Source organism: Rhinatrema bivittatum, chromosome 10, assembly GCF_901001135.1.
Source record: "Rhinatrema bivittatum chromosome 10, aRhiBiv1.1, whole genome shotgun sequence".
NCBI classification, from domain to species: domain Eukaryota; kingdom Metazoa; phylum Chordata; class Amphibia; order Gymnophiona; family Rhinatrematidae; genus Rhinatrema; species Rhinatrema bivittatum.
Genome location: NC_042624.1, coordinates 119,162,258 through 119,189,050, shown reverse-complemented (window position 1 = coordinate 119,189,050; position 26,793 = coordinate 119,162,258). Strand labels below are relative to the sequence as shown.

Genomic DNA, 26,793 nt, shown 5'->3' with positions numbered 1-26,793 from the left:
ATAAAATATTCTATGTCTTCAGGTTATTCAGTAAAGAGAAAAAAAGACTTTAGGGCCTGGGTTCCCTTTAGTGCAGAACACTGTCCTGGATTACCTGCATCTTATTTTGATTTCTTGGACATCTGTCTTTGAGCTTTAAAATTCCCATGGTTCTAATCTGTCTGAATTTCCTGTAGCTGGGAGCACTGCTGATTTCTCTGATCAACGCCCTCGCAGTAACAGCAATGAGGGTTCTGATTTTACCACCCCTAAAGCCATCAGTGACCTGGCAGTACGGCGTGCTCGGCACCGGCTGCTCTCTGGGGACTCCAGCGAGAAACGCACCTCAAGACCAGTAAACAAAGTCATAAAATCAGCTTCTGCTACCGCATTGTCCCTCATGATTCCTTCAGGTAAGTGCAAGGGGGAAGAAGTCATAGCCATCGCACTATGGTGACACCTAGCATTGTAGATAATAATTGGAACCTCCAACTGTACTAATTACAGTGATTAAGAATGTATTAGCTACTCAAATTATTGTCAGTTAGAATTTGTTTTTAATAAGAATAAGGATGCATTGTTTATCCAAAATTAGAGATTTTAATGAGTTTAATCAATTAAAATATAATTGATTAAAATAGTTGTTTCAGTGATTTAGATACTTAGATGCACTTTCACAGTTTCTAAAGTAGCACAACAGATTATTGACCAAAAGTTTGCATGGATTTAATTCAGAGAAATTACAAGCTATTTACTCCAAAACTAAGAGTAACTTCAGACAATTAAAAACTAAAGTTTATTCTCTCACCACACTGGCAAAGAGTGGATGAAGGAAAGGGATAGCTTCTCTTTGTTAAGACATCTACATCTGTGTTCATATGTGTTTACATCTGGAAGGCTCAGCAACTGGGTGCAAGCATCTCAGAACAGCATCTGTTCAAACACCGAAGATCAAGCAGGGATGCAGGCTTATTGATGCTGGTCCCATGGTGTTATCCATTGATGTTGGCAGGAGATTCTTTTGACGCCTTTGTTTTACTTTTATAGACGTGAATAGACATAATACATGCACAGTCAATACATATGGATGAGGACCAAGCCTAGCTCTTGATTGGAAGTTCCTCATTTTCTTTTATAAGTTAACTTTTGCATAGAGAACTGTATGATGCCCTCCAATCAGTCTCCAAGCTCTGATTCAGTCTGGCAGCAATGCCAAGAACATGCTTTATAACCTAGGCATACTTTCTACAGTGCCTGCATTTCTCAGTGAAGAATATCCATAATGCTCTGCTGTCCTTCCTTCCATTTTGTTTGGTTCAGAGAAACAAGCTCTTAAGATATAGTCAGAAAATTGACCCACAGCGCCCAAATTTAGAGCCCATGGTTGCAGGGTTCTGGAAGGAGCCCTGGTGTGTGGCCCCTGGTCAAGGACTGACACTGCAGTGACTTGGCCAAGTGAATTGGAAGGGATATAAATTAGGGAAAAAATGGCTGGATACTCATGGCATCAAATCCCAGCTTTTGAAACTACCATATCAAAATAAATATATGGCTCAGGTGCAAACAGCAGTAGAGGACACTGCAGCTTTATTACAGTTCAGTACAGATTCCTCCGCACATTATTACATAGAATTCAATTTGCAATCAGTTCAGATTAGGATAAACTTGGCTGTCTTATTTAAAATTTGAAAATCTGCATATTTAATATATTCTAATGGAATATTTTTTGTTTCATAGAGCACTACATTTGTTCTCCATTAGCTAGCCCAATGTCTCCTCACTCCTTGTCTTCAAATCCATCCTCAAGGGACTCGTCGCCAAGCAGAGATTTTTTTCCCACCATCACAAACCTGAAACCACCCGTCATCATCCACAGGGCTGGCAAGAAATATGGTTTCACACTCCGTGCCATTCGCGTGTACATGGGAGACAGCGACATCTATACTGTACATCATATGGTCTGGGTATGTCAGCACATCTGCATTAGTTCATGCATTTTGCTTGAGTTCTTAGCACTAAGAATTAATAGTTGTATGAAATCCTGACAACAGTAAGTTGTACTTCTTGTCTAACATACTGCTGAAACTTTCATCATTGATCATGGTACTGAGAAATTTGCATTAGCACCAACACAAATGTTCGTTTTATAGTCAGTGATTATCAACTATTTTCTCCATCCAGTTCAGAACTCTGATAAAAAATCACATGGACCCAGCACACAATCAAATCAGAATTCATAGCAGATCTCCCAGCCCATATCCTCTTTACATCCAGATAATAATAGGGTAGTTTAATGTTGTAGCTGATAAAATATAGACTGCTAAAGTAATACAATATAAACAGGGAGGGATCATGGAGTTAACAGAGACATAAGAAATACCACCAAGGTCCATCGAGCCCAGCATTCTCTCTGACAGTTGCTTGTCTGGTTTCTTACTTGACAGATTCCAAAGTAGATTGGTTTCTCCCTCGCAGGGATAGCAGTAGCTTTCTGTAGTCTGCATAGCTAATATTGTTTTATAGACTTTTCCTCCAAGAATTTGTCCAAACCTTATTTTAAACCCCATTAGGCTAATTGCTTTGACCACATCCTCTGGCAACAGATTCCATAATTTGTGCATTGAGTGAAAAAGTACTTTCTCTGATTTGTTTTAGATTTGTTAGTTGTTAGTTTCATGGAGTGACCCTTTGTTTTAGTATTATTTGAAAAGGTCCTTCATTTACCCGTTCCATCCACTCCTGATTTTATATACTTCTACCATGTCCCCACTCAGTTGTCTCCTTTCCAAGATGGAGAGCCCTAACTTGTGTAGCCTCTCATTACAGGGGAACCGTTCCATCTCCTTGATCATTTTAGCCACCCTCTACTGCACCTGTTCTAGTTCTGCTGTGTTTTTTTTTAATAGGGTGACCAGAATTACACACACACCCTGATTTTCAAAAGCATTTGCATGCTTAAAACTGGGTTTTACATGTGTAAATGCACTTTACCCATGTAAGTGGGCTTTTGAAAATCACTGCAATGTATGCCATTGAAGTGTCAATAGGATTTACCCGTGTTAAATGCACTTAATGCAGATAAATTGCTTTTGAAAATTGCTATGATAGTATGTTACATTTACATGTGCAGTTGCTGCACCATGGCTTGATACAGAGACTATATGATATTTTCCATTCTATTGTCCATTTCTTTTCAGATCATTTCTAACCTATTTGCTTTTCTGACCACTGTCACACACTGAGCTGAGGATTTCGGTGTATTGTCCACAAGGACTCCAAGCTCCTTTTCTTAGGTGGTGACTGCCAATACAGAACTCAGCATTGTGTACCCATAGCTGGGATTGTAGTTGCCTATGTGCATCACTTTGCATTTTTCCACATTAAATTTAATCTGCATTTAGATGTCTAGTCTCACAAGGTGCCTTCTACAGTTCCTCACAATCTGCTGCTCTTTTAACAACTTTGAATAATTTTGTATCATCTGCAAATTTGATCACTTCATTCATTGTTCCTTTTTCCAGATCATTTAGGAATTTGTTAAACAGCACAGGCCCAAGTACCAATCCTTGAGGTACTCTACTTGGAAAATTAACCATTTAGTCCTACCCTCTTTTTCCTGTCCTTTAACCAGTTCCCAATCAACAATAGGACACTGCCTCCTATCCCATGACTAATTTCCTGAGGAGTATCTTATGGGGGGCTTTGTCAAATGTCTTCTAAAAATCCAAATACAGTGTATCAACTGGCTCACCTTTATCTACATGTCTATTTACACCTTCAAAAACATCCAATAGAGTTTTAAGGCAAGTCTTCCTTTGCTAAAATCACATTGGCTCTTCCGCAATAAGCCATGTTCATCTATATACTCGATAATTTTGTTTTTAAGTAAAGCTTCTATCATTTTGCCCAGCACAGAAGTCAGGTTCACTGAGCTATACTTTTCCAGAATACCCCTGGAACCCTTCTTAAAGATTAGTGTTACTCTCCTGTCTTCAGATATTGTGACTGTTTAAATGATAGGTTATAAATTATTAGTAATAGATTTGCAGTTTTTGTTGGAGTTCTGTCAGGATTCTGGGATAGATGCTATCTGGTTCTGGTAGTTTGTTAGTTTGATCTATTTACGTTGTTGCTTAGTGGCCCCATCACAGTATTCCTTTGCACCAGGTCATGCATTCTACTGAGGACGAGATCTAAAGTAGCTGCCTGTTTCATTAATTTTGCAACCAGTTGTTCCATGAAGTAGTCATTTATGGCACCAAAAAAAACTTAACCTGTCTGGCATGTCTCAATGAGACGTTGATTCAATCAGTACTGAAGTAATTGAAATCTCCAGTTATTATTGTGCTGCCAAGTGTATTTGTCTTTTTAATTTCAGCTAGCATTTTGCAGTCTGTTTCTTCATCTTGGTCAGGTGGTGGATAGTATGCATCCACTGCTATACTCTTACCCATCACACACGGAATTTCTATCCATACAGATGTCACATGGGTTTTGTTTCCTGCGGGATTTTATCATGCTTGACTCTGTCATCCTTTACATAGTGTGCCATTCATCCACTTATTTGATTGCTCTGTCAGGTCGGTATACCATGGTATCAATGTCCCATTGGTTATCATCTGTCCACTATATCTCAGAGATGCCTATTATGTCTGTATCTCCAATCTTACTATTCAGATTTCTGACATTCGCAAGTATGTGTTTTATTTGTATTTTTGCTTAAGTTTGTATTCACAATCTGTTTATTAGCAGCAGTTACAAGCAGTGTAGAGTTATTCACATCTGTGCGCTCTTTATCCACATCCATTTGGGTTACTTCAGCCTTAACTACAACACTTCTACTGGGATATTCTGATATTCAACTTTCCAATTGTACAAGTAAGATAGCTCCTTCCAAACTATGCACTTATGAGCAACTATCAACTTTATGGGTTTACAAAAGACAGATTTTCTAAATAGATATAAAATGATGCAAAAGAATGATCAGCAGTGATATTCCTTGAGATTAGAAGAATGACAACATATTTTTCATGCAAGCTTAACCTTTGTCAGAGTCAGAATATGTTTTTTTTTTGTGTTTAAAGATTTTTATTGTCTCAGACAGTAAAGTAAGTACAAGAAATGAACATGAACAATAAAGAAACAAGGTACACAAACCATCTGATCCAGTTTTTCCAACAGTGAATGTACATAACTAGATGCATAATGCAGTATACAAGATACAAAACATAATCCCCAACACCCCCCTCCCCACTTGCAACGGACACTCAAAAGAAATGTTTAATACCATGAGTCAGCATAACTGGCTTCGGGCTTCCCCAGAGGAGACACCCGCGCCCAATGGCGAAATTAGTCGAGGGCTGATGCACTTAGGGGAAGACAATGAAGTACAGTAGTATAGGTCATGTGGTCATCACTGAAACAAACTGCAGCAAATTGGAAATCCCCTAACAAGGACTAGCTGAGTCTAGTGTTCCCAACCATTTAATATATGGGGCCCAACCTCTATGAAAGGCACCTAAGCGGTCCTGGTGCACCTCCGGGAGGCGCCCCAACTGGTAATAAGTGTGTAGTCGCGCTTGCACTTGGGCCAGACTCGGTGGACTCTGCTGCTTCCATAACCTGGCAATCTCCGAGCGCGCAGCAATACAGACCTGCTGGACTAATCGACTCATGTCCTTAGTCAAAACCTCTATTGGGAATGTTAGGAGTGCATGCCAGGGTTCCAAGGTAACATCTATCTGAAAGGCAACTTTCAGCCACGCACTCAAGGATATCCAGAATTGGGTAATCTGGGGGCACTGCCACCAAACATGAAAGTAAGTACCCCGCATCCCACAGCCTCTCCAGCAAAGATCAGAGACAGAGGGGGCAAATTGATGTAACCGAACAGGGGGGTAATGCCATCTGTAGATCATTTTGTGACAATTTTCCTGCAACCCTGTGGAAATGGAGCATTTGTAAGCATGCATAAAGATAGAGTCTCAGTCCTCAGCCGACAATTCACGGCCAAAATCAGCCGCCCAGGCTTCCTGCTGTTTAAAGGGCCCTTTATGTCTGCTATTTAATAGTATATAAATTTTTGAGATAACCCCTTTCACAGAAGCAGGATTAAGGCAATAGGTCTCAAATAAGGAACTAGTGAGCCGAGCCGTACCAGCCCTAATCGCTCGCTGCACTAGATAAGATAGCTTAGCATACAGGAGAAAATCAACAACAGGTAATTGATATTGACTGCCCAATTCCTCTGTCGTTAACAATTTGCCCTGGGATGTCACATGGCCTAAGGTAATTATAGCAGCCATAAACCACCCCAGTGCCGCAGAGGACAACGATGCAACAGGGAACACAAAATTCATGAACAGGTGAGTAAGCAAGGTGATATGACCCTTACCAACCAAGCAGTTTTTCCACTGAGACCAGACTTTCAGAGTGGTATGCAGGGCCACAGGAAAATAGTCTAGCAATCCCCACGTAGAGCGAGGCTGCCAAGGGAGGGCGGTGATCGGTAGCGAGCCAAGCAAGGCCTGCTCCAGCAGGACCCACTGGGGAGGGGCTTGCGCTTTGTGTAGGACTACGAGGGCCTGTAATTGAGCCGCACAAAAATACCACTGCAGGTTGGGAGCACTAAGACCACCCCTATTTTTAGGAAGATAGAGAGTAGCACGAGCCACACGCGGCGGCCGTTTTCTCCATATGAATCCAAAGATTAGTTGTTGCCAAGACCTAAGAAGGGCAGTGGTAATATATATGGGGATAGTAGTAAAAAAATATAATAAACGGGGCAACACGTTCCTTTTATTTATTTATTTATTTATTTATTTATTGTTTTTGTTATACCGAGTTTCATGATAGGCATCACATCAACCCGGTTTACAAATAACAAGGAGTGTAAAGCATAACGTAACGTAAAAAACAATATTTTCAATAAGAACCTTGAACTTTAAATACAGTGAATCAGAAAAAGGGAGAGGGAAAGTTACAAAAAACAAGGAAAATAAACTTGGGATGGAAGGGGAGAAATTGAACAGCACAATATTTACATTTCAGCCTATTGATACATTAGAATAGCAAGTGAAAAAATAAGACTATAGAAACATAGAAACATAGAAATGACGGCAGAAGAAGACCAACCGGTCCATCCAGTCTGCCCAGCAAGCTTCACACATTTGTTCTCATACTTAACTGTTTCTCTTGGCTCTTAGTAATCTTATGTTCTAATTCCCTTTTCACCCCCACCATTAATGTAGAGAGCAGTGCTGGAGCTGCTTCCAAGTGAAATATTAAGTTTGATTAGTTGGGTAAGCGGCAGCATAGCTCTCTGCCATGAAGCAGAGGGCAATGCTGGAAATGTGTGAAGTATCAGTTTTTCTTTTCCCCTGTCATTGAAGCAAGGAGTCATGCCGGACATGCACCGAAAGTGAAGAATGCCTTGAAAGTCACATTAACTATCATCAAATATTGAAAAGCCTAATAATTGGTAATACCTATAAGCCCATGAACCCATCCCTGTTTTTTTTTCTTTTTTTCTTTTCTTTTTTAATTGGGAGATGGATGCCCTTCATCCTTCTACTCTGTGAAGGTGGACACCTACCACCGGCCACTGGCATCCCGCTCCGTTAATGCCTCTGTGGCTACTGCCGCTCCATGCAGTGTTTTACTACCTGCTCTTTATATGCGTCCTCTAAAACTGATGGATCCCATCCCTGGGTTTTTTTATTATTTATTTAATTGGGAGATGACAGCCCTCCATCCTTCCGCTCCGTGAAGGTGGACACCTACCACTGGCCACTGGCATCCCGCTCCGTGAATGCCTCTGTGGCTACTGCCGCTCTGTGCAGTATTTTACTACCTGCTCTTTATATGGACACCTACCACTGGCCACTGGCATCCCGCTCCGTGAATGCCTCTGTGGCTACTGCCGCTCCGTGCAGTATTTTACTACCTGCTCTTTATATGTGTCCTCTAGACCTGATGGATCCCATCCCTGTTTTGTTTTTTGTTTTTGTTTTTTATTTAATTGGGAGATGACAGCCCTACATCCTTCCGCTCCATGAAGGTGGACACCTACCACTGGCCACTGGCATCCCGCTCCGTGAATGCCTCTGTGGCTACTGCCGCTCCGTGCAGTATTTTACTACCTGCTCTTTATATGCGTCCTCTGGACCTGATGGATCCACAATATTTATCCCATGCCCCTTTGAAGTGCTTCACAGTTTTGGACTTCACCACTTCCTCCGGAAGGGCATTCCAGGCATCCACCACTCTCTCCGTGAAGACTATGAAACGGTACATAGGTAATCAAATGAATAAATATGACTTTTGATAATAGATATACACCCCAGCCATGAATGAGCGTCCCTTGACCAGGTGTTCAGGTTATTTTTAATAGTTTGTATGAGTGGCACATAATTTAAATGAAAGAGCTGTGTAGAATGTGTCCCAATACGTACTCCCAAATATTTAACAGCACTATCCGACCATCGAAAAGGATATTGAGACTGTAGCAACTGTACAGTAGGGGGCGAAAGGATTAGGTTAAGGATTTCAGATTTCTCATAATTAACCTTAAGGCCCGATACCCCAGTAAAGGCCTGTAATTCACGCATGATTCCCGCTAGCGAGGAGGAGGGGTCAGTAAGGGTAAGCATGACATTATCCGCAAAAAGGGAGATTTTGAAATGATGCTCGCCCCTCTGGATGCCCGTAATCTCCCGTGACCCCCTGACACGCGTAGCGAACGGCTCTAAAAACAAGGCGAAAAGCAAAGGGGACAGCGGACACCCCTGCCGCGTACCTCTATCTATTGCAAAGGGCTCCCCATAGCCACCATTGGCCTTAACTCGCGCCCGTGGCTGATGGTGCAGTTTAGTAATCCAATTAATAAAATAAGGACCAAAAGACATGCGCTAAAGTCTGAAAGAGGAAGGGCCAGTGTACGAGATCGAACGCTTTTTCAGCGTCAAGTGACAAGAGGAGAGCTGGCGTGCAAGTATGCTGGGCAAGGTCAACTATGTCCACAATGTGACGAACATTATCAGCCGCCAACCTCCCCGGCACAAATCCCACCTGATCAGGGTGAACCAACGAGACCAAAACCCCATTGAGGCGTGCGGCGAGTACACGGGCAAAAATCTTTACATCAATATTTATAAGTGATATAGGCCTATAAGACCCACATCTAGAAGGGTCCCTGCCTGGCTTAGCAATGACCGATATCCCTGCTATATTGGCATGAATATCCATCTGGTCAGCTTCTCGTAGTGAGTTGAAGAAATCGGTAAGGGGACCCACTAACTGGTTGGCAAAGCTACGATAATATACACCCGTAAAACCATCTAAGCCCGGCGCCTTACCAGGCTTGAGTACTTTAATGGTTGCCAGTACCTCTACAGAGGAAATGGGCCTATCCAAAAATGCCTGTTGGTCCTTAGTCAGAGTGGGCACGGGGGATGAGGCTAAATACGCCTGTATGTCCGCATCCTGTATCGCAGTGGCGCCAGTGTACAGGTGGGCATAGAAGTCCGTGAAGGCTTGGCAAATTTTCTCAGAAGCCGTCACCAGAGAACCACTGCTTGAGTGGATTTTGGCAATAAGCGTCCGGGAGCGTGCCGCCTTAAGTTTATGTGCCAAATATTTCCCGGCTTTATTGCCGCCCTCAAAAAATTGTTGCCTTAACCGCAGCAAGTTGTAACTAATAGCCGCATCCTCTAGAGAGCGGAGGCGGTCCTTAGCTGCTAATAGTTTCTGATAAACAGCAGCCGACCCATTGTGCATATGCTGTTGAGAGAGAAGGGCTATGTGAGACATCAGGGATACCCTTTCCCGCTCCCTCTCCTTATTACAGTGGGCAGATCTGGCTATAAACAAGCCGCGAACAAACGCTTTAGAGCACTCCCACACCATAGGGGCTGAAATACCCGCACCCTGATTATTTAAAAAAATATTCCTGAAGTTGGTGGGAGATGCGGCTCCTAAATTCAGTGTCTTTCAAAAGGGTGTCATTGAGTTGCCATGGTCGGAACCCTTTATCCAGGCCGTCAAAACGAGCCTCTATCCATATGGGAGCATGATCAGACCAAGTCATGGGTTCGATATCTGTCCGTACGACAGCGTTTTGGAAGTGGGAGGTAACAAACAAGTAATCTATATGGGAGTAGGAGCTGTGCGGAGCGGAGTAAAAAGTATAAGAGCGAGAATGCGGATACCTTTGCCTCCACACATCCACCAAACACCACTTATCCAAAAACCTTTGCAAAGCATGGCGCATCCCTTGAGCTGTTACAGTGTGTGATGAGCTATCCAGCTTGGGGTCCCTAGTCACATTAAAGTCCCCCCCAACTATAAGCTCACCCTCCCCCTTGGAGGATAACAACCCATCAATTTCTGCCAAAAATTGAGTTTGGTTAGTATTAGGGAAGTAAACATTCAGAAGGGTATAGACACTGGTGCCCACTCGTATTTTGAGAAGTACATATCTACCAGAGGGGTCACATTTGCTATAAAGTAGGTCAAAAATAAAAGTGTAGCGGGAAGACTTGGTACTCGCCGCCCAATAAGCTCGGTCATAAGAGGGGTTCACTAAAAGGCGCGTGTGATGTCTGCGAACGTGTGTCTCCTGTATAAAGGCAATAGCCACATGCTGCGCATTCAGCTCCCGTTTAAGAAGCTGTCTTTTACGGGGAGCATTGAGACCTTTCACGTTTAGGGATATTATACGTGACGCCATCGCTCAAAACATCTCAGTGTAAGAACAGCAAAGAGACCATGACCCCAACAGTTCCCAGTACCCAGCCCCGTCCCAAGAAATCAGGAAAAAACTGCTGCTCATGAAGAAAAAAAACGTTGCATACCCCAAAGTTCCAAGAATGTTCCGCCAAAAACCTGCGGAAGGCCCCTGCCGCAGGGGGCTCGCACATCCGAACCAAGGCAAACAGCAGAGACGCATTATCTGCTGTCCCCTTCTAAAACACAAAAGGCAAACAAATAAAGAGTAAACCTCTAATGAGTAATAGAATCTTAAATAGAGCATGCTAGATCTGCAGCCAGATAGAATGCACAGCATAAACACCCTTCTCCCTAAATGCACAGTCTTGGTCGAAACGTAATAGGAAAAGCATGCGAGACTGCAAAACCATACTGTAAACAGTTCCAAGCCTAGCCAAGGCTTCCAGGTATCGTTCAGCCCCGGTCATGGGCTAATGGCTGAGAAGGAGTCATCTGGCGATGGAGTCGACGGCCCCCTTGAGCAGCACGTTGCCATCGCGGAGTGGTATCCTTCTGCGCGGGAGCTGCCGCCATTTTAGGGGCTTGAAAATGAGTAGGGAGCTGTGCTTGCTTGAAGGCCTCAGCAGCTTCCTCCAGCGTCTTCACCCGATGGGTCACCCCCTGATGCTGAAATTGTAATCCAAAGGGATATGTCCAGCGGTAGCGTACCGCGCATTCTCGAAGGTTAGCTGTGACTTCACGAAAATCGTAACGCTTCTTCAGCGTAAGAGGAGCTAAGTCCTGAAAAATGGCCAGAGCATGATTTTCCCAAGTCACTTCCTTTGCTTGCCTCGCCGCTTCAAACACACGTGTTTTTTGTTGGTAGCTATGAAAACAAATAACGAGGTCTCTGGCCCGCTGTTCCTTACGGGGACCTAGCGCACGGTGTGCCCATTCCAATTTTATCCCCTCCTGGAGGGTGGCAGTGTCACCGGAGCTACCAGGTAGATGATTAATGATGTGAGCACATATGCGCTGCGCTACCACAGTTGCATCGGCATACTCCTGGGTGTCTGGCACCCCTCTAATATGGAGGTTACAGCGGCGACTCCGATTTTCCAAGTCCTCTAATTTCTCAGAAAGAGAGGCTAGCTCCGTCGTCACATGTACATGCTGAGAAGATAGGTGATTAATAGACTCACTATGCCCTTCCACCCTCACATCAATATCATCGACGTGATTGCCTAAAGAGGCAACCTCTTCTTTTACTTCAGCAACTGCCGCCATCATTTCGTTGCGAAATTGCTTCATATCTGATCTTAAGGTTATAAACCAGGATCGGGCATCTGTTTTAGTGAGCAGCTCAGACGCTGACTGCGAGGTACACGAATTTTCGCCACTATCTGCGTCATCCGGCGGCTCCGCAGGAGCGAAATCGAGCTCGGCTTCCTCGCGGCCATCCAGGCCCTGTGTCGAGCCCAGCTTGTCATATGAAAATTGCTTTAAATCAAATGTCTTTCGTTTCGCAGCCATTGTAAAAGATAGCGATCGCTGTAGGCAGGCTTTACTAACGGAAGGGAGAGGTTTATGAGAAAAAACGCTTGTTTTAAAGCGGTTTACTTGCTGTAGAGGACGAAGCTCTGCAATCACGCGTCTGCCTTCATTCGCTGCGCAACAGCACCCCCAGAATATGTTTTTAAAGTGGTTAGATAGCTCTTGTGGACATGTTTTGAGAGATGTGACCCAATCAAAGTTTCTAATTCCAGAAGTGAAATTCCTTTTCTTGGTCTCTTGAATAGCATGTAGAAGAAGAAGGCCCTGCTCATGAGGCAGGACTGCGGGAGGGCGATCTTATCACCCATGTTAATGGAGAACCTGTTCATGGACTGGTCCATACAGAAGTAGTGGAACTCATACTGAAGGTAAGGAGCTGCAGGCTAGCAAATGCACGCTATAATAAAGATTAAAAAGCTGATTCTGTCCTCTGATTCTAAAGCTTACATAGCATTATAAGCCAAGCAGCATATTCTGATGGCTTCATCACAGGACATGTATTGCACTTCTTCCTACGGGAGCTTATCTTGTGTTTGCCAGTATGTGGAGCCGGGTAAGTAAGCAAGCAAAACTCAACACACCTTTGTGAGTTGTTATAAGTATTTTAAAGAAATCTGAAACTTTATGCAACCTAAATAGCTGAAACAGCAAGTGACATGACTTTTAATTGAGTAATTTTTAGATCCTATAGATTACTTTGTACTGGAGGTATTTCCGTTCAAAAATGTGGGGCCGGCCAGCCAGTCAGCACTGGAGGTACATCATTCTCTCTGGACAGGCAAAATAATATTAGCCACACAAGTGGGATGATGTCATCTAATGGCACATAGACAGAAAAGCTCTCTAAGAGCTAAAAAAAAAAAAACCAAGAAGGCTTTTCGGAGTATGCATGGACCTTCCCGCGCAGCCACATGCCTTTCGAGTCTCCTCAGTTTTTTTTTTCTTCCACTTGTGCAAATGGATATGATTTTGTTCTTTTTTTCTTAACCACTTGTCAAATTTTCACTTCGTTTTTCCTTCTTATTTTTAATTTTTCTTTCTTTTTAGCACATCTCCAAAAAAACTAGGATAGTTAAAAAGTTTTCTTTCTCTCTTCAAAATTGAGTTTAACCTGGCATCTGCTCTCTTCAAGATTTCTGAGAAGAAACCGGACTTTAAGAATGTCCTTGGAAATGTCCTTTAAAAAACTACCATGACTGCTGGATCAAATATCTGGGCCCTTCTCACAATGTGCCTAATTTCACTGCCTGTGTTACCCTGACCCTTGAGGCCAAAAGGTAGAGGAGCCATGCAATGAAACAGAAGTTTGACTATAAATTATATTATTTGACATTTAAAATTATTTTTACTAGACAGCAGGTGGCAGTGTTCCATAGGCACCAGCAGCTGGCACTGAAGGGATTAATTAGAGCACAACCAGCTGATTATGTTACTGCTACTGCTTTGTGTCTGAAGTGAGTGTCCATTAAAAACTGTCTGTGAAAAGTGGCAGTGGTTGAGAGAAGGAGATATACAGCTGGGGTCAGTATTGTGAGTGTTAACTGAGAGAGGGTCAACTTTCAGTCCCGCAATGAGGTTAAGTCAATAACTAGTTATGTAATCCCTTTATTTTTGACTCCCACCTGCTGAAATGCAGATTTTTGTTAATATCTTTTATGTTTACTGTTCCTTCCTTTTTAATAATAAATTCTTTAGTTTATTACTGCTGCCCAAGTAAATGAAAAACTGGGTGATCTTAGTGTTTTGTATGTGTAGTCTGGGAACTGTGGGGCCCCAGATTTGAGGAGTCACACTGTCCCCCAGTGATTCAGCATATTGTTGTAGTTTATTGTTGGCAATAAATAAAAAAAGATTTGATTATAAAAAGGGGGAGGTAGTTCTCAATCTTCAACACCAAGGTATAGTGGTACTTCTCTGCACAGATGATTTATGGCAGCGGACAAAAGGTCTTCCATGGTGCATGGCAAGAAGAAGACGTTGATGCAGGGATTGATACCATTGACTGAATCTCTTCAATGCAGATATTCTTCCAGTACCATTGACTAACAAGGGCACCAGAGCTTTGTTGGCACACACCAGCTTGGTGCCTAGAAACATTCAGCACCAAACAAACAAACAAGAAAGATTTTGCAGAAGCTTTGCATGCAAAACAAAAAATTGCACTGGCTATGCCAATTCTGGTCTCAGAATCAGATGGTTCTTCCCTGATGATTCCTCAGGTTTAAAGGGATCAACATCCTTTGGTTGAAAAGTTGTAGCTGGACTTTGTAAAAATAAATAAGTAAAACAAAAACTTACTGTACTAATATGCCAGACTTGTTACCGCTTCCTCCCTTGGAGAAAATAAGAACATAAGAACATGCCATACTGGATCAGACCAAGGGAGCCCAGCATCCTGTTTCCAACAGTGGCCAATCCAGGCCATAAGAACCTGGCAAATACCCAAAAACTAAGACTATCCCATGCTACTGTTGCTAATAATCCCATGCTACTGTTGCTAATAATGACTCATTTTGGACACCATAGCCTCGAAGTTGGACAGTATAGGGATGAAAATTGTTCATAAGAACATAAGAAATTGCCATGCTGGGTCAGACCAAGGGTCCGTCAAGCCCAGGATCCTGTTTCCAACAGAGGCCAAACCAGGCCACAAGAACCTGGCAGTTACCCAAACACCAAGAAAATTCCATGCTACTGATGCAATTAATAGCAGTGGCTATTCCCTAAGTAAACTCAATTAATAGCAGTTAATTGGCTTCTCCTCCAAGAACTTATCCAAACCTTTTTTGAACCCAGCTACACCAACTGCACTAACCACATCCTCTGGCAACAAAATTTCAGAGCTTAATTGTGCGTTGAGTGAAAACAAATTTTTTCCGATTAGTCTTAAATGTGCTACTTGCTAACTTCATGGAATGCCCTCTAGTTCTTCTATTATCCGAAAGTGTAAATAACCGATTCACATCTACTCGTTCAAGACCTCTCATGATCTTAAAGACCTCTATCATATCCCCCTCAGTTGTCTCAGCTGAACAACTCTAACCTCTTCAGCCTTTCCTCATAGGGGAGCTGTTCCATCCCCTTTATCATTTTGGTTGCCCTTCTCTGTACTTTCTCCATCACAGTTATATCTTTTTTGAGATGCGGCGATCAGAATTGTACACAGTATTCAAGGTGCGGTCTCACCATGGAGCGATACAGAGGCATTATGACATTTTCCGTTTTATTAACCATTCCCTTCCTAATAATTCAGACTCAGATCCATTCTGAATATCACAACTGTCCTCTTTCTAGAGATAGGACAAGTATGGAAGTCCCTCCTATTGTATTGTCTAATTCACAGGAGTCATCTTTTGCTTTACCCTCTTTCCAGTCAATGAGGAAATCCACAGGACTTCCATTGGATTTCTCCCCTCAGCAGCCTAGGCGTACATCCCCGTTAGAGGACATAGCCTATCCTAATTTTGTCCAAAACATGGCCAACAAATTAGTTTGCAAGGAGGAGCAGAACCTATAGAAGATGTTTGGACTATTCATGGAGGCACCTAAACTGTTCTACTGTTGTAGTATAGTGCTTTGTGGATGAGAGTTAGCACTTTATATTGTATTCTGTGTGGGATGGGTAGCCAGTGAAGATTTTTGAGTATTGGTGACTTGTTGTGAATAGGTATTATATTGGTATATATTGGTAAGGTTGTTGTTGAATTATTTATTTATTAATAATTATTAGTTATTGATGAGTCGTTGTGAATTGGTATTATATTGGTGAGGTTATGAATATTTCCACCCTCACGCACAGTGCAACAGGAATCTACTAAATCTCAACCTTCAATCTTTTTCTCTGACTGCTTGGATGTTGAAAGTATGCTAATTTCATCTATGCAGTTGTCTGCTGAAATAGACTAAATTTTCTTTGCTTTAAGGAAATACTCTGCCAGAAGATCTTAAAATTTTAAATGGAAAAGGTTAACTATTTGATATGTTTTAGTCTTGTATCCCTTTTTTACTTCAATATCTACTAAGGTCTTAAATCAACTTTGTAAGAGTTCATCTTAGTGTTATAGCAGAATAACATGACAATTGGGATGGTGCTTCTATTTCCCATTAGCCTGTAACTGCCAGATCCATGAAAAGTCTCACACATCTGAAACCTTCAATAAAGATCCTTGTGACAGCATGGAGCGGTCCTTGGCTTCAGGGAGGCATGCCCGGGTCAGAAAAAACAGCTGGGCACCAGTTGTCAATAGAAAGGCACTTTTATTCTTCACATAAACAGAAAGCAAAAAGCTTGCTTATGTCAGCAGTGCTACATGGAAAGTTAAGCATTCAAACATACAAGGTTCTGGTTTAGTTCCTGGAGCTTGCTCCTTCCTAAACCTGGACTTTTATTCCTCCTCTGGGAAATGCCCTGTGACCTGGATTCGTACTCTGGGTATTTAAGGTGGACTAAGCTAGATAGTTGGACTCTGTCCTTTAAGGTATTCTTGAGTGCTAGTCTAAACACCCCTTCACAATCTGCTTGTTCCTTGGGATCTAAATATAGTCCTTGTTTATTTCATGAAATCACCATTCAAACCTGCAATAGTAGATCTAAAATTCCTTTCATGGAAAGTTTCATTTTTGATAGCTGTTACTTCTCCTCGAAGAATAAGTGAATTACAAGCCCTGGTCTAATACTCTCCTTATAATCCATTCTTTCACAACTGAGTAGCTTTGAGAGCTCATCCCAAATTTCTCCCGAAAGTGGTTTCTGAATTTCATTTAAACTGTATAGCCAGTATTCTTTCTAAGACCACAAGCCCATAAAGGTGAGCAGACTCATTCATACATTGGACAGCAGAAAAGCTTTACTTTCCTATTTGAAAAGGTCGGAAGTCCTCACAACTATTTCTTTTCTAACACAGTTGGATGGGGATTTTCAGTTATAAAGAGGACTCTTTCAGCTTGGACCTCTGTATCACTTATTGCTACAATCAAACAGCACTATATCTTCAAAGTAAGGTGAAAGCCCATCAGCTTCTTAGCATATCTTTGCTCTTCTTCCATAGAAGATATTTGCAAGGCTGCTACATTGCCTTCTATCCATACCTTCTATACTAATTACTGTCTGGAAATGATTTTCATCAAGACAGCAGCTTTGGACAGGCATTTCTTCAAAGCTTATTTATAGAAAAACTGCCAGAGTGGGTCAGACCAAGGATCTATCAAGTCCAGTAACCTGAACCAGTCCAGGTCACAAGTACCTGAATTGGCCACTGTTGGAAACAGGATACTGTTTTCAGCAGTTGCAGATCCTTCATCTTTTCCCTCCAACCACAGACATGGGTTACAAGGATCCACGCTGACATGCAAAAATAAAAAATGATATGTACCCCTCAGCTTGGGAGGCCCCACTTGTATGGCTAATATTATCCTGCTTGTCACGGAGAAAGCTAAATTGTTCACCTGTTAACTGGTGTTCTCTCTACACAGCAGGATAAGTCAGCCATACAATTCTCCCACTTCCTCTTTAGAGTTGAATATTATCTTGCTACAATGGCTAAGGAGACTTGCAGGCAGGCAGCTGTGCAGGAACGTCCGTGCATGCTCAGAAAAGCCTTCTTGGTCTTTCAGAGTTGTTTATCTCTGCACTGTTGAATGTGACTGATTTATTCTGCTACCTATGAAGAACACTTGTTATAGGTGAGCAACCTAGCTGTGCCTGCCTATTTTGTATTTGCTCTGTAGCTGCTGCAGAATCCACACTATGAATGACATGCAAGGAACAGCAAAGGAAATCCCCATGCATTGTCAGATGGCTTCACCCACCCCAGGCTCACTGGTTTTTAGCATGGGTAAAAGTACCTGCACTGGGGAACAGCATGGGTACTTTTACCTGCAGAGGGGGGTGGCAGTTTTCAACCCTCAATTTAGCCAGGTAACATTTTAGTTACCTGGGTAAAATCTTATGAAAACTGTCTTCCCTGTGCATTATAAAGCTGAAGAGTTTAAATTGTTCTTAGTTTCATGTTTTAAAAGTGTGTGCATTTGACATGTATTCAAGGAGTTTCATTTATACCAGATTGAAAAGGTTTATTCCTAAAATGGAAGGTACAGTTTTGGCTGAAAAGGTCTGGTTTCCATAGATTTATAGAACTCTTAATGATATGGGTGTAAGAAGTTCCTTATTATCAGCCAAAGAAGCCAGTTGGAAAGAATAATAGAAATGTATGATAGAGGTTTTGGATCTTGCCTAGCTACCGAAGCCCCAGGTAGGCTCTAACGATGTGACGCATGGTGCTTTTCTTCATCTGGTAGAGCGGAAGCAAGGTCTCTATCTCTACCACTCCCTTTGAGAACACATCCATCAAGGTTGGACCGGCCCGAAAGGCTAGCTATAAGTCCAAGATGGCTCGTCGCCACAAGAAGAGCAAAACTAAAGAGGGACAGGAAAGGTAAGACTTCGCTGCTAGCCTTGAAATTCTTTTCCTCCTGCTTCTTCCTTTTCTAACTAGAACTATTTTATTTTGTTTATTTTAGGATTTTTGTACAGCTTTCTGAAAAAGATATTCAAAACAAGTAATTTATTTATTTTACATTTCTTATATACTGACGTTCATTTACACATCACATCGGTTTACATATCAACAGTTAGATAATGAAAAGAAAATACATCGAGCAGTATAGACCGCTGTGTAACGAATAACGGGGGGGGGGGGGGGAAATACATGGAACAGTATAGACCGCTGTGTAACGAATAACGGGGGGGGAGGGGGAAATACATGGAACAGTATAGACCGCTGTGTAACGAATAACGGGGGGGGAGGGGAAATACATGGAACAGTATAGACCGCTGTGTAACGAATAACGGGGGGGAGGGGAAATACATGGAACAGTATAGACCGCTGTGTAACGAATAACGGGGGGGGAGGGGAAATACATGGAACAGTATAGACCGCTGTGTAACGAATAACGGGGGGGGGAGGGGAAATACATGGAACAGTATAGACCGCTGTGTAACGAATAACGGGGGGGGAGGGGAAATACATGGAACAGTATAGACCGCTGTGTAACGAATAACGGGAGGGGGGGAATACATGGAACAGTATAGACCGCTGTGTAACGAATAACGGGGGGGAATACATGGAACAGTATAGACCGCTGTGTAACTAATAACGGGGGGGGGGGATACATGGAACGGTATAGACCGCTGTGTAACTAATAACGGGGGGGGGGGGATACATGGAACGGTATAGACCACTGTGTAATGAATAACGGGGGCGGGGGGGGATACATGGAACGTTATTAGACCGCTGTGTACGAATAACGGGGGGGGGGGATTACATGGAACGGTATAGACTTGCTGTGTAACGAATAACGGGGGGGAGGGGGGGAATACATGGAACGGTATAGACCCCTGTGTAACGAATAAGGGGGGGGGGAATACATGGAACGGTATAGACCCCTGTGTAACGAATAACGGGGGGGAATACATGGAACAGTATAGACCGCTGTGTAACTATAACGGGGGGGAGGGGGGGAATACATGGACGGTATAGACCGCTGTGTAACGAATAACGGGGGGGAATACATGGAACGGTATATAGACCGCTGGTGTTAACGAATAACGGGGGGGGAATACATGGAACAGTATAGACCGCTGTGTAACTAATAACGGGGGGGAGGGGGGGAATACATGGAACGGTATAGACCGCTGTGTAACGAATAACTGGGGGGGGAGGGGGGGAATACATGGAACGGTATAGACCGCTGTGTAACGAATAACGGGGGGGGAGGGGGGGAATACATGGAACGGTATAGACCGCTGTGTAACGAATAACGGGGGGGGGGGGGGGGGGATTACATGGAACGGTATAGACTGCTGTGTAACGAATAACAGGGGGGAGGGGGGGAATACATGGAACGGTATAGACCCCTGTGTAACGAATAAGGGGGGGGGGGAATACATGGAACGGTATAGACCGCTGTGTAACGAATAACGGGGGAGGGGAATACATGGAACGGTATAGACCGCTGTGTAACGAATAACGGGGGGGGGGGAATACATGGAACGGTATAGACCGCTGTGTAACGAATAACGGGGGGGGGGGGGGATACATGGAACGGTATAGACCGCTGTGTAACGAATAACGGGGGGGGGGATACATGGAACGGTATAGACCGCTGTGTAACGAATAATGGGGGTGGGGAGAGCAGGAGGAACTGAGTGAGAGTGAAAAGGCTGAGAGGAACAGGTAATGATAATTCTTTAAGAGGTGGGAGCTTGTGTGTTGGGGGGGGGGGCATAGGATCTGTGGCGTGTTTGGGGGGTGCAGAGGGGGCGATTGGCTGTGTGAGTAGAGGACGGTTATTGGTAGGCTTCATTTTCTTCTAGGTTCTTATTGTTTGTGTGCATTCCTTTTTTGGGTGTGAGCCACTCAGATGCTTGTTTAACACCACGATGGCTGAAAAAAATAAAATAGATGCCAGATGTCCAAGTATTTTTTAAAATGTTATTAATAAAAAATGATAAAAGTAGCCTGATTCTGGCCGAGATTCGCCACACATAAGCTGCCTCAGGGGCTATAAGAAAATATAAACGTGGACATGAATACATAATATAAACAGTGCTGATAAACATAGACATAAAGAACAATGAATTCCTCAGAACATGACTGACACACATACGGTTGGTAAAATTAAGATTTGTAAAATTAAATTTAAGTGTAAGACATTGATAAAAAAGTGTATAATAATAAGTTATATAAAACAGGCAGTATTAATGAACATAGACAAAACAATGTATAAATTCTTCAGTAACACAACATGACTGACACACATGTATGTTTGGTAACATTAAAAATTGTAAAATCTTAATTAAGTGTAAGACATGGATAAAACAGCATATAAAAATAATGATAATGAGTTTGAAAAAAACTGAATGTGCAAACACAAAGGCTAATGATTAAAATGAATCTCATTTCTATGGTTAAAAATAATCAGAATATAAAGATGTGTGATATTTAATTGAATGAACAGTGATCAGCTTTGATTTGTTTTTGTTTTCAGTAAGAAGAAAAGCTCCTTATTTAGGAAGATCACCAAACAAGCATCTTTACTGCACACCAGTCGCAGTCTTTCCTCCCTAAGCCGCTCACTTTCTTCCGGTGAGAGTGTACCAGGCTCACCAACTCATAACCTGTCTCCTCGCTCCCCCACACAGAGCTACAGATCCACTCCCGAGTCTATGCACTCAGGTAAGACAATGAGGGCTGCATGCACCTTATACTTTACAAAGAAACAAACAATGGAAGGTTACAGTTTGAGACACTTGAGTGTGGGCAGAGTGCAGTATGCGGCATTTTGGTTTTTTCCTTTGTTTTTAATGGCCTGGCAGTTTTCTTCTGCTCCTTTGGGCTTCCAGCTTAATCAGTAACAGCCTGCAAAGTCCTGATTCCTGCCTGAGAGAGATGGTATTGCATTTTCACTTTCTTCAGGGAGGTGGCTGAAAGCATTAGCCCCTCTCCCCCAACTTGATAGTATCTTCTCCAGCCATACTGACGCATTAAATCCTCCGCTCAGGCAGTGGGCACCTTCTGCTTTTTAATGTATTTTGTTTCATCTTTTTGTTAGCCTACGTGTTTGCCCTTCATGCTGCATATTTTTGGAAGGGAGGACCAGGACTGAGTTAGTCCTGTTTCAAGGTGGATTTCTTTGCATTAAACACTTTAAAAACGGACTTTGCTAAGTCCCTAGTGCCTCATCAAGCCTCTTCACTCAACCTGCTGCTTGAGGCATCATTGTACCTAAGTTTTAGCTTAGTATTAAGTTATTTTAAAGCTAGTTATTTAGAGGTCCATATTCAGAAGCATTTAGCCGGATAATTCAGAAGTTATCCAGCTAACTTAATATTTGGGCTCTTATCCAACTAAATTCAGGGGGCGTTCCAGGCACATAACTGGGAGGAGCTAAGTTATTTTTTTATTTATTTAAACTTCTTATATTCCACAAATCCATTCAGAGTTAATTAGATAAACTTATCCAACTACTGCATTTTACAGTTTATAAGTTGTGGGGTTTTTTTTTTTCAAATTTTCTTATACAGTGCTGCAACTTATACGCTGTTTTTATATAAATCACGTCTCTCTATCTCTCTCTCATCAGAGCCCTGCAAGGAGAAACACAGGTGCATCTTATATAAAGGTGCAACTTATGTACTAATTTTTTCATAAAAATGGCTGTTTATAGTGGGATGCATCTTATTTGACTTATATACAGGAAAATATGGTGACTTTAAGATGCCAGATGTATTCAGCGGTGAGGCCATGGCACTGAATATATCACCTAAGTTAGACAGATAAGTTTATCCGGCTAACTAGCCAAGTTACACAGTGGCTGAAAATGGACCTCTTAGTTTATATGTGTTTATTTGATTCTGACACTCTGATAGTTCTCTTCCCTCTTTTGTTTCGGTGGTCGCTGTAACGATTATGCTGATTTACACTAGCAATCAAGTTTATTTATTTATTGGTTATTATACTGTCGTTCGGTGTCTCCAAAAATATGAAGGGAAACAATCTTAAAAATGCTTCAGATTTAAAATTAGGACTTTTAAATGTTAGCTCCATTAAATCAAATTTTGATCTGATAAATTATCAAATATTAGAATATGTTAGAAATGTTATGCCTTACATAAATTTTGAAGGTGAAGATGCATTTCTCATAAAAGCTTGTCCCTTTGGATTTACTTTCATTAGGAATTATAGAATCACTAAAAAAAGAAGGTGGAATGGCTATAATCCATAGTAATAACCTGTTTATTAAAAAAATAGAATTGGCCGTTTCTGTAAACTTTTGAGTCTGCCCTATTTAAAACAAGGTATTGTGCGATATTCACTGTTCTCTTAGTTTATCATTTGCCTGTTTTAACTGTACATTCACTAAATGAAATCTCAAGTTTAATAACAGGTTTCAGCAAGTCATTCAAATGTACTGCTGCTAGGAGAATTTAATGTCTATGCAGACAATCCAACTAAGAGAACGGATAGAGAGTTTTTATCATTATTGCAAGACATTGGTTTCTCACAACATGTAACAGTTCCCACTCATAAGGCAGGTCACTCTTTGGATTTCATATTTAATGCAGATGAGGGCATCTTAATTAGAAGTTGAGAGCAGGACTTACTGTTTGTTGAGGCAAATCCAGACACAGCAATTAAAGATCTTATACTTCCAGAAAAGTACATGATATTGATATAGAAGCACTGAAATTAGAATCTTCATTCTTAGATTAGATTTTGGAATCAGCTGTTATCACCTGCCTTGGATAAAGTAGTTTCACTTAAGACACACAGGGCCGGATTTTCAAAAGGTTACGCGCGTAAATCTGGTCTTGCGCATGCCGGGCCTTTTTTACGACGCGCGTAAAGCCCCGGGACGCATGTAAGTCCCAGGGCTTGCAAAAAGGGGCGTGGGCGGGGCCAGAGACCTCCGACAGAGCGGCCATTGCTGCTCTGTCGGAGGATCATATGCCGGCAGGCTGCCAGTGCGCGCAACTTGCACCTGCTCAGTGGCAGGCGCAAAAGGTAAGATAAACATTTTGGGGGGTTAGAGTAGGGCTGGGGGGGGAAAGGTTAGGGGAAGGGGGGAAGGTCAGGTTAGGGGGGAGGGAATGGAGGAAGGCAGCGCAGCTCGGTGCACGCAAGGTGCACAATTGTACACCCCCTTGCGCGCGTCGATCCCGGATTTTATAACATGCGGGCGTACATGTGTACGCACATGTGGGCCGTGCACGTTTCTTTTAAAATCTACCCCACAATGCTCTTTCAAGGAAAAATCACAATGGTATCCTTAAAAGACAGACTAGATAGTTGGAAAGAAAATGGCATAGGGAAAAACCAGAATTAAATTGCCAGCAATGGAGCTCTAGTATTAAGGAATATAAAACATGGCCTCACAGAAGGTAAAAGGAAATTTTTCAATTTGAAATCTGACAAGGCAGAAAATAGTCCGTCAATTATTTACGATTATAAAAAGTGTGAGCATAGAAGATATAAATCAAGCTGAATCTGATTTAGAACTACTGACAGCAAATGATATGGCTGATCATTTTGAAAATAAAATTTGTAAACTACAGCAAGAATTTTTGAACATTAACTCTCAACCCTTTGGTTTACAATTTTCTATGGAAACTACCCCTAAATTAGGAGGTAGATTATTAGCATTTAATAAAATTTCATCTATGGTGATTGGGAAACTTTCGAGTGAATTTAAATCTAACTATGCTACTATTTAAGAACATGCTATACTGGATCAGACAGAGGGTCCATCAAGCCCAGCATCCTATTTCCAACAGTGGACAATCCAAGCCATAGTACCTGGCAAGTACCCAAATATTTAAAAAGATTTCGAACTACTATTGCTTATTCATTAATAGCAGTTTATGGATTTTTCTTCTAGGAACTTATCCAAACCTTTTTTTAAACCCAGTTACACTAACTGCCGTAACCACATCCTCTGGCAATGAATTCCATGCTATGCGCTGAGTGAAAAAGAATTTTCTTTGATTTGTTTTAAATGAACTACTTGCTAATTTCATGGAGTGCGCCCTAGTCCTTCTATTGTCTGAGAGTAAATAACCAATTACCTTTAACCTGTTCAAGTCCTTTCATGATTTTGTAGACCTCTGTCATATCCCGCCTCAGCCGTCTCTTCTCCAAGCTAAACAGCTCTAACGTCTTTAGCCTTTCCTCATAGGGGAGCTGTTCCATGCCCCTTCTCATTTTGGTTGCCCTTCTCTTCAATTTCTACAGTGCAACTATATCTTTTTTGAGATGTGATGACCAGGATTGCACACAGTATTCAAGGTGCGGTCTCACCATAGAGCGATACAGAGGCATTATGATATCCACTGTTTTATTTGCCATTCCCTTCCTACTAATTCCTAAAATTTTGTTTTTGAGCGCCACAGCACACTGAACAGACTATTTCAATGTATTACCCACTATGACGCCTTGATCTCTTTCCTGGGTGATAACTCCTAAGATAGAACCTAACATTGTGTAATTATAGCAAGGGTTATTTTTCCCTATATGCATCACTTTGCACTTGTACACATTAAATTTCATCTGCCATTTGGAAGCCCAATCTTCCAGTCTCACAGGGTCCTCTTGCAATTTATCATAATCCACTTGAGATTTAACTACTCTGCATAGTTTTGTGTCATCCGCAAATTTGATCACCTCACTCATCGTATCCTTTCCCAGATCATTTATAAATATTTATTTATATATTTATTTATTTATTTATACAGTTTTTATATACTGTTGTACAGAAACAAGTTCTATTGCTACGGTTTACAATAATCACATTTTAAGAAACATGATAAAAAGAGAAAATAACAATATATCTTAAAATATCCAGAAATAAAATTCTATCAAAACTTTCTAAAATAGGACTAAAATTAATATTAAAATAGATAAGAACAGACTAAAAAAGGGGAAGAATGGATCATGTAAAAAATCTGGATTTTGCTTCATTGACCGGTCCAAGTATAGATCCCTGAGGCATACTGTGAAAACAGACCATTTAATCCTTCTCTCTGATTTATCTTTTTATATTCCACTTTTCAGCACTTCAAAGCAGATTACATTCAGATACTGTAGTTATTTCCCTGTCCCCAGAGGACTCACAATCTAAGTTTGGTACCGGAGGTTGTTTCTTGTCTTTTAAGCAGTTCGCTATCCACAAAAGGACATCGCCTCCTATCCCATTACTTTTTAGTTTTCTTAGAAGCCTCTCATGAGGGAATTTGACGAATGCCTTCTGAAAATCCAAATACACCACAACTACCAATTCACCTTTGTCCACATGTTTACTAAGCCCTTCAAAAAAATGTAGGAGATTTGTTAGGTAAGACTTCCCTTGGGTAAATCCATGTTGATTGTATCCTATTAAACCATATATATCTAAATGTTTTGTGATATTATTCTTTATAACAGTTTCCATGATTTTTCCCGGCACTGAAGTCAGGCTCACCAGTCTATAGTTTCCCAGATCATCCCTGGAGCCCTTTTTAAATATCAAGGTTAAATTGGCCACCTTCTAGTCTTCAGATACAATGGATGATTTTAATGATAGGTTACAAATTAATTGAAATAGGTCTGAAATTTCATTTTTTAGTTCTTTCAGAACCCTGGGGTGTTTACCATCCTGTCCAAGTGATTTACACCTCTTCAGTTTGTCGATCTGGCCTACTACATCTTTCAGATTCACAGTGATTTGGTTCAGTTCATCTGAATCGGTACCCTTGAAAACTGTCTCCGGAACGGGTTTCTCCCCAACATTTTCTATAGTAAACATCAACGTAAAGAATTTGTTTAGTCTTTCCATGATGGCCTTATCTTCCCTAAGTGCCCCTTTAACCCCTCGAATATCTAATAGACCAACAGACTCCCTTGCAGACTTTCTGCTTCCAATACATTTTTATTATGAGGTTTTGCCTCTACGGCCAACTTCTTTTCAAATTCTTTCTTAGCCTGTCTTATCAATGTCTTACATTTAACGTACCAATGC

General features: G+C 41.7%; 1 protein-coding gene across 1 annotated transcript in view; it reads left to right on the top strand.

Moving 5' to 3' along the window:
- Positions 1-26,793, top strand: part of MAST2 (microtubule associated serine/threonine kinase 2) — a 360,153-nt gene that overhangs the window by 325,609 nt on the left and 7,751 nt on the right. Inside the window, 5 exon segments of the mRNA XM_029618685.1 lie at positions 177-392; positions 1,717-1,943; positions 12,486-12,608; positions 18,538-18,674; positions 21,289-21,476. Of these exon segments, the coding sequence (XP_029474545.1) occupies positions 177-392; positions 1,717-1,943; positions 12,486-12,608; positions 18,538-18,674; positions 21,289-21,476 (891 nt within the window).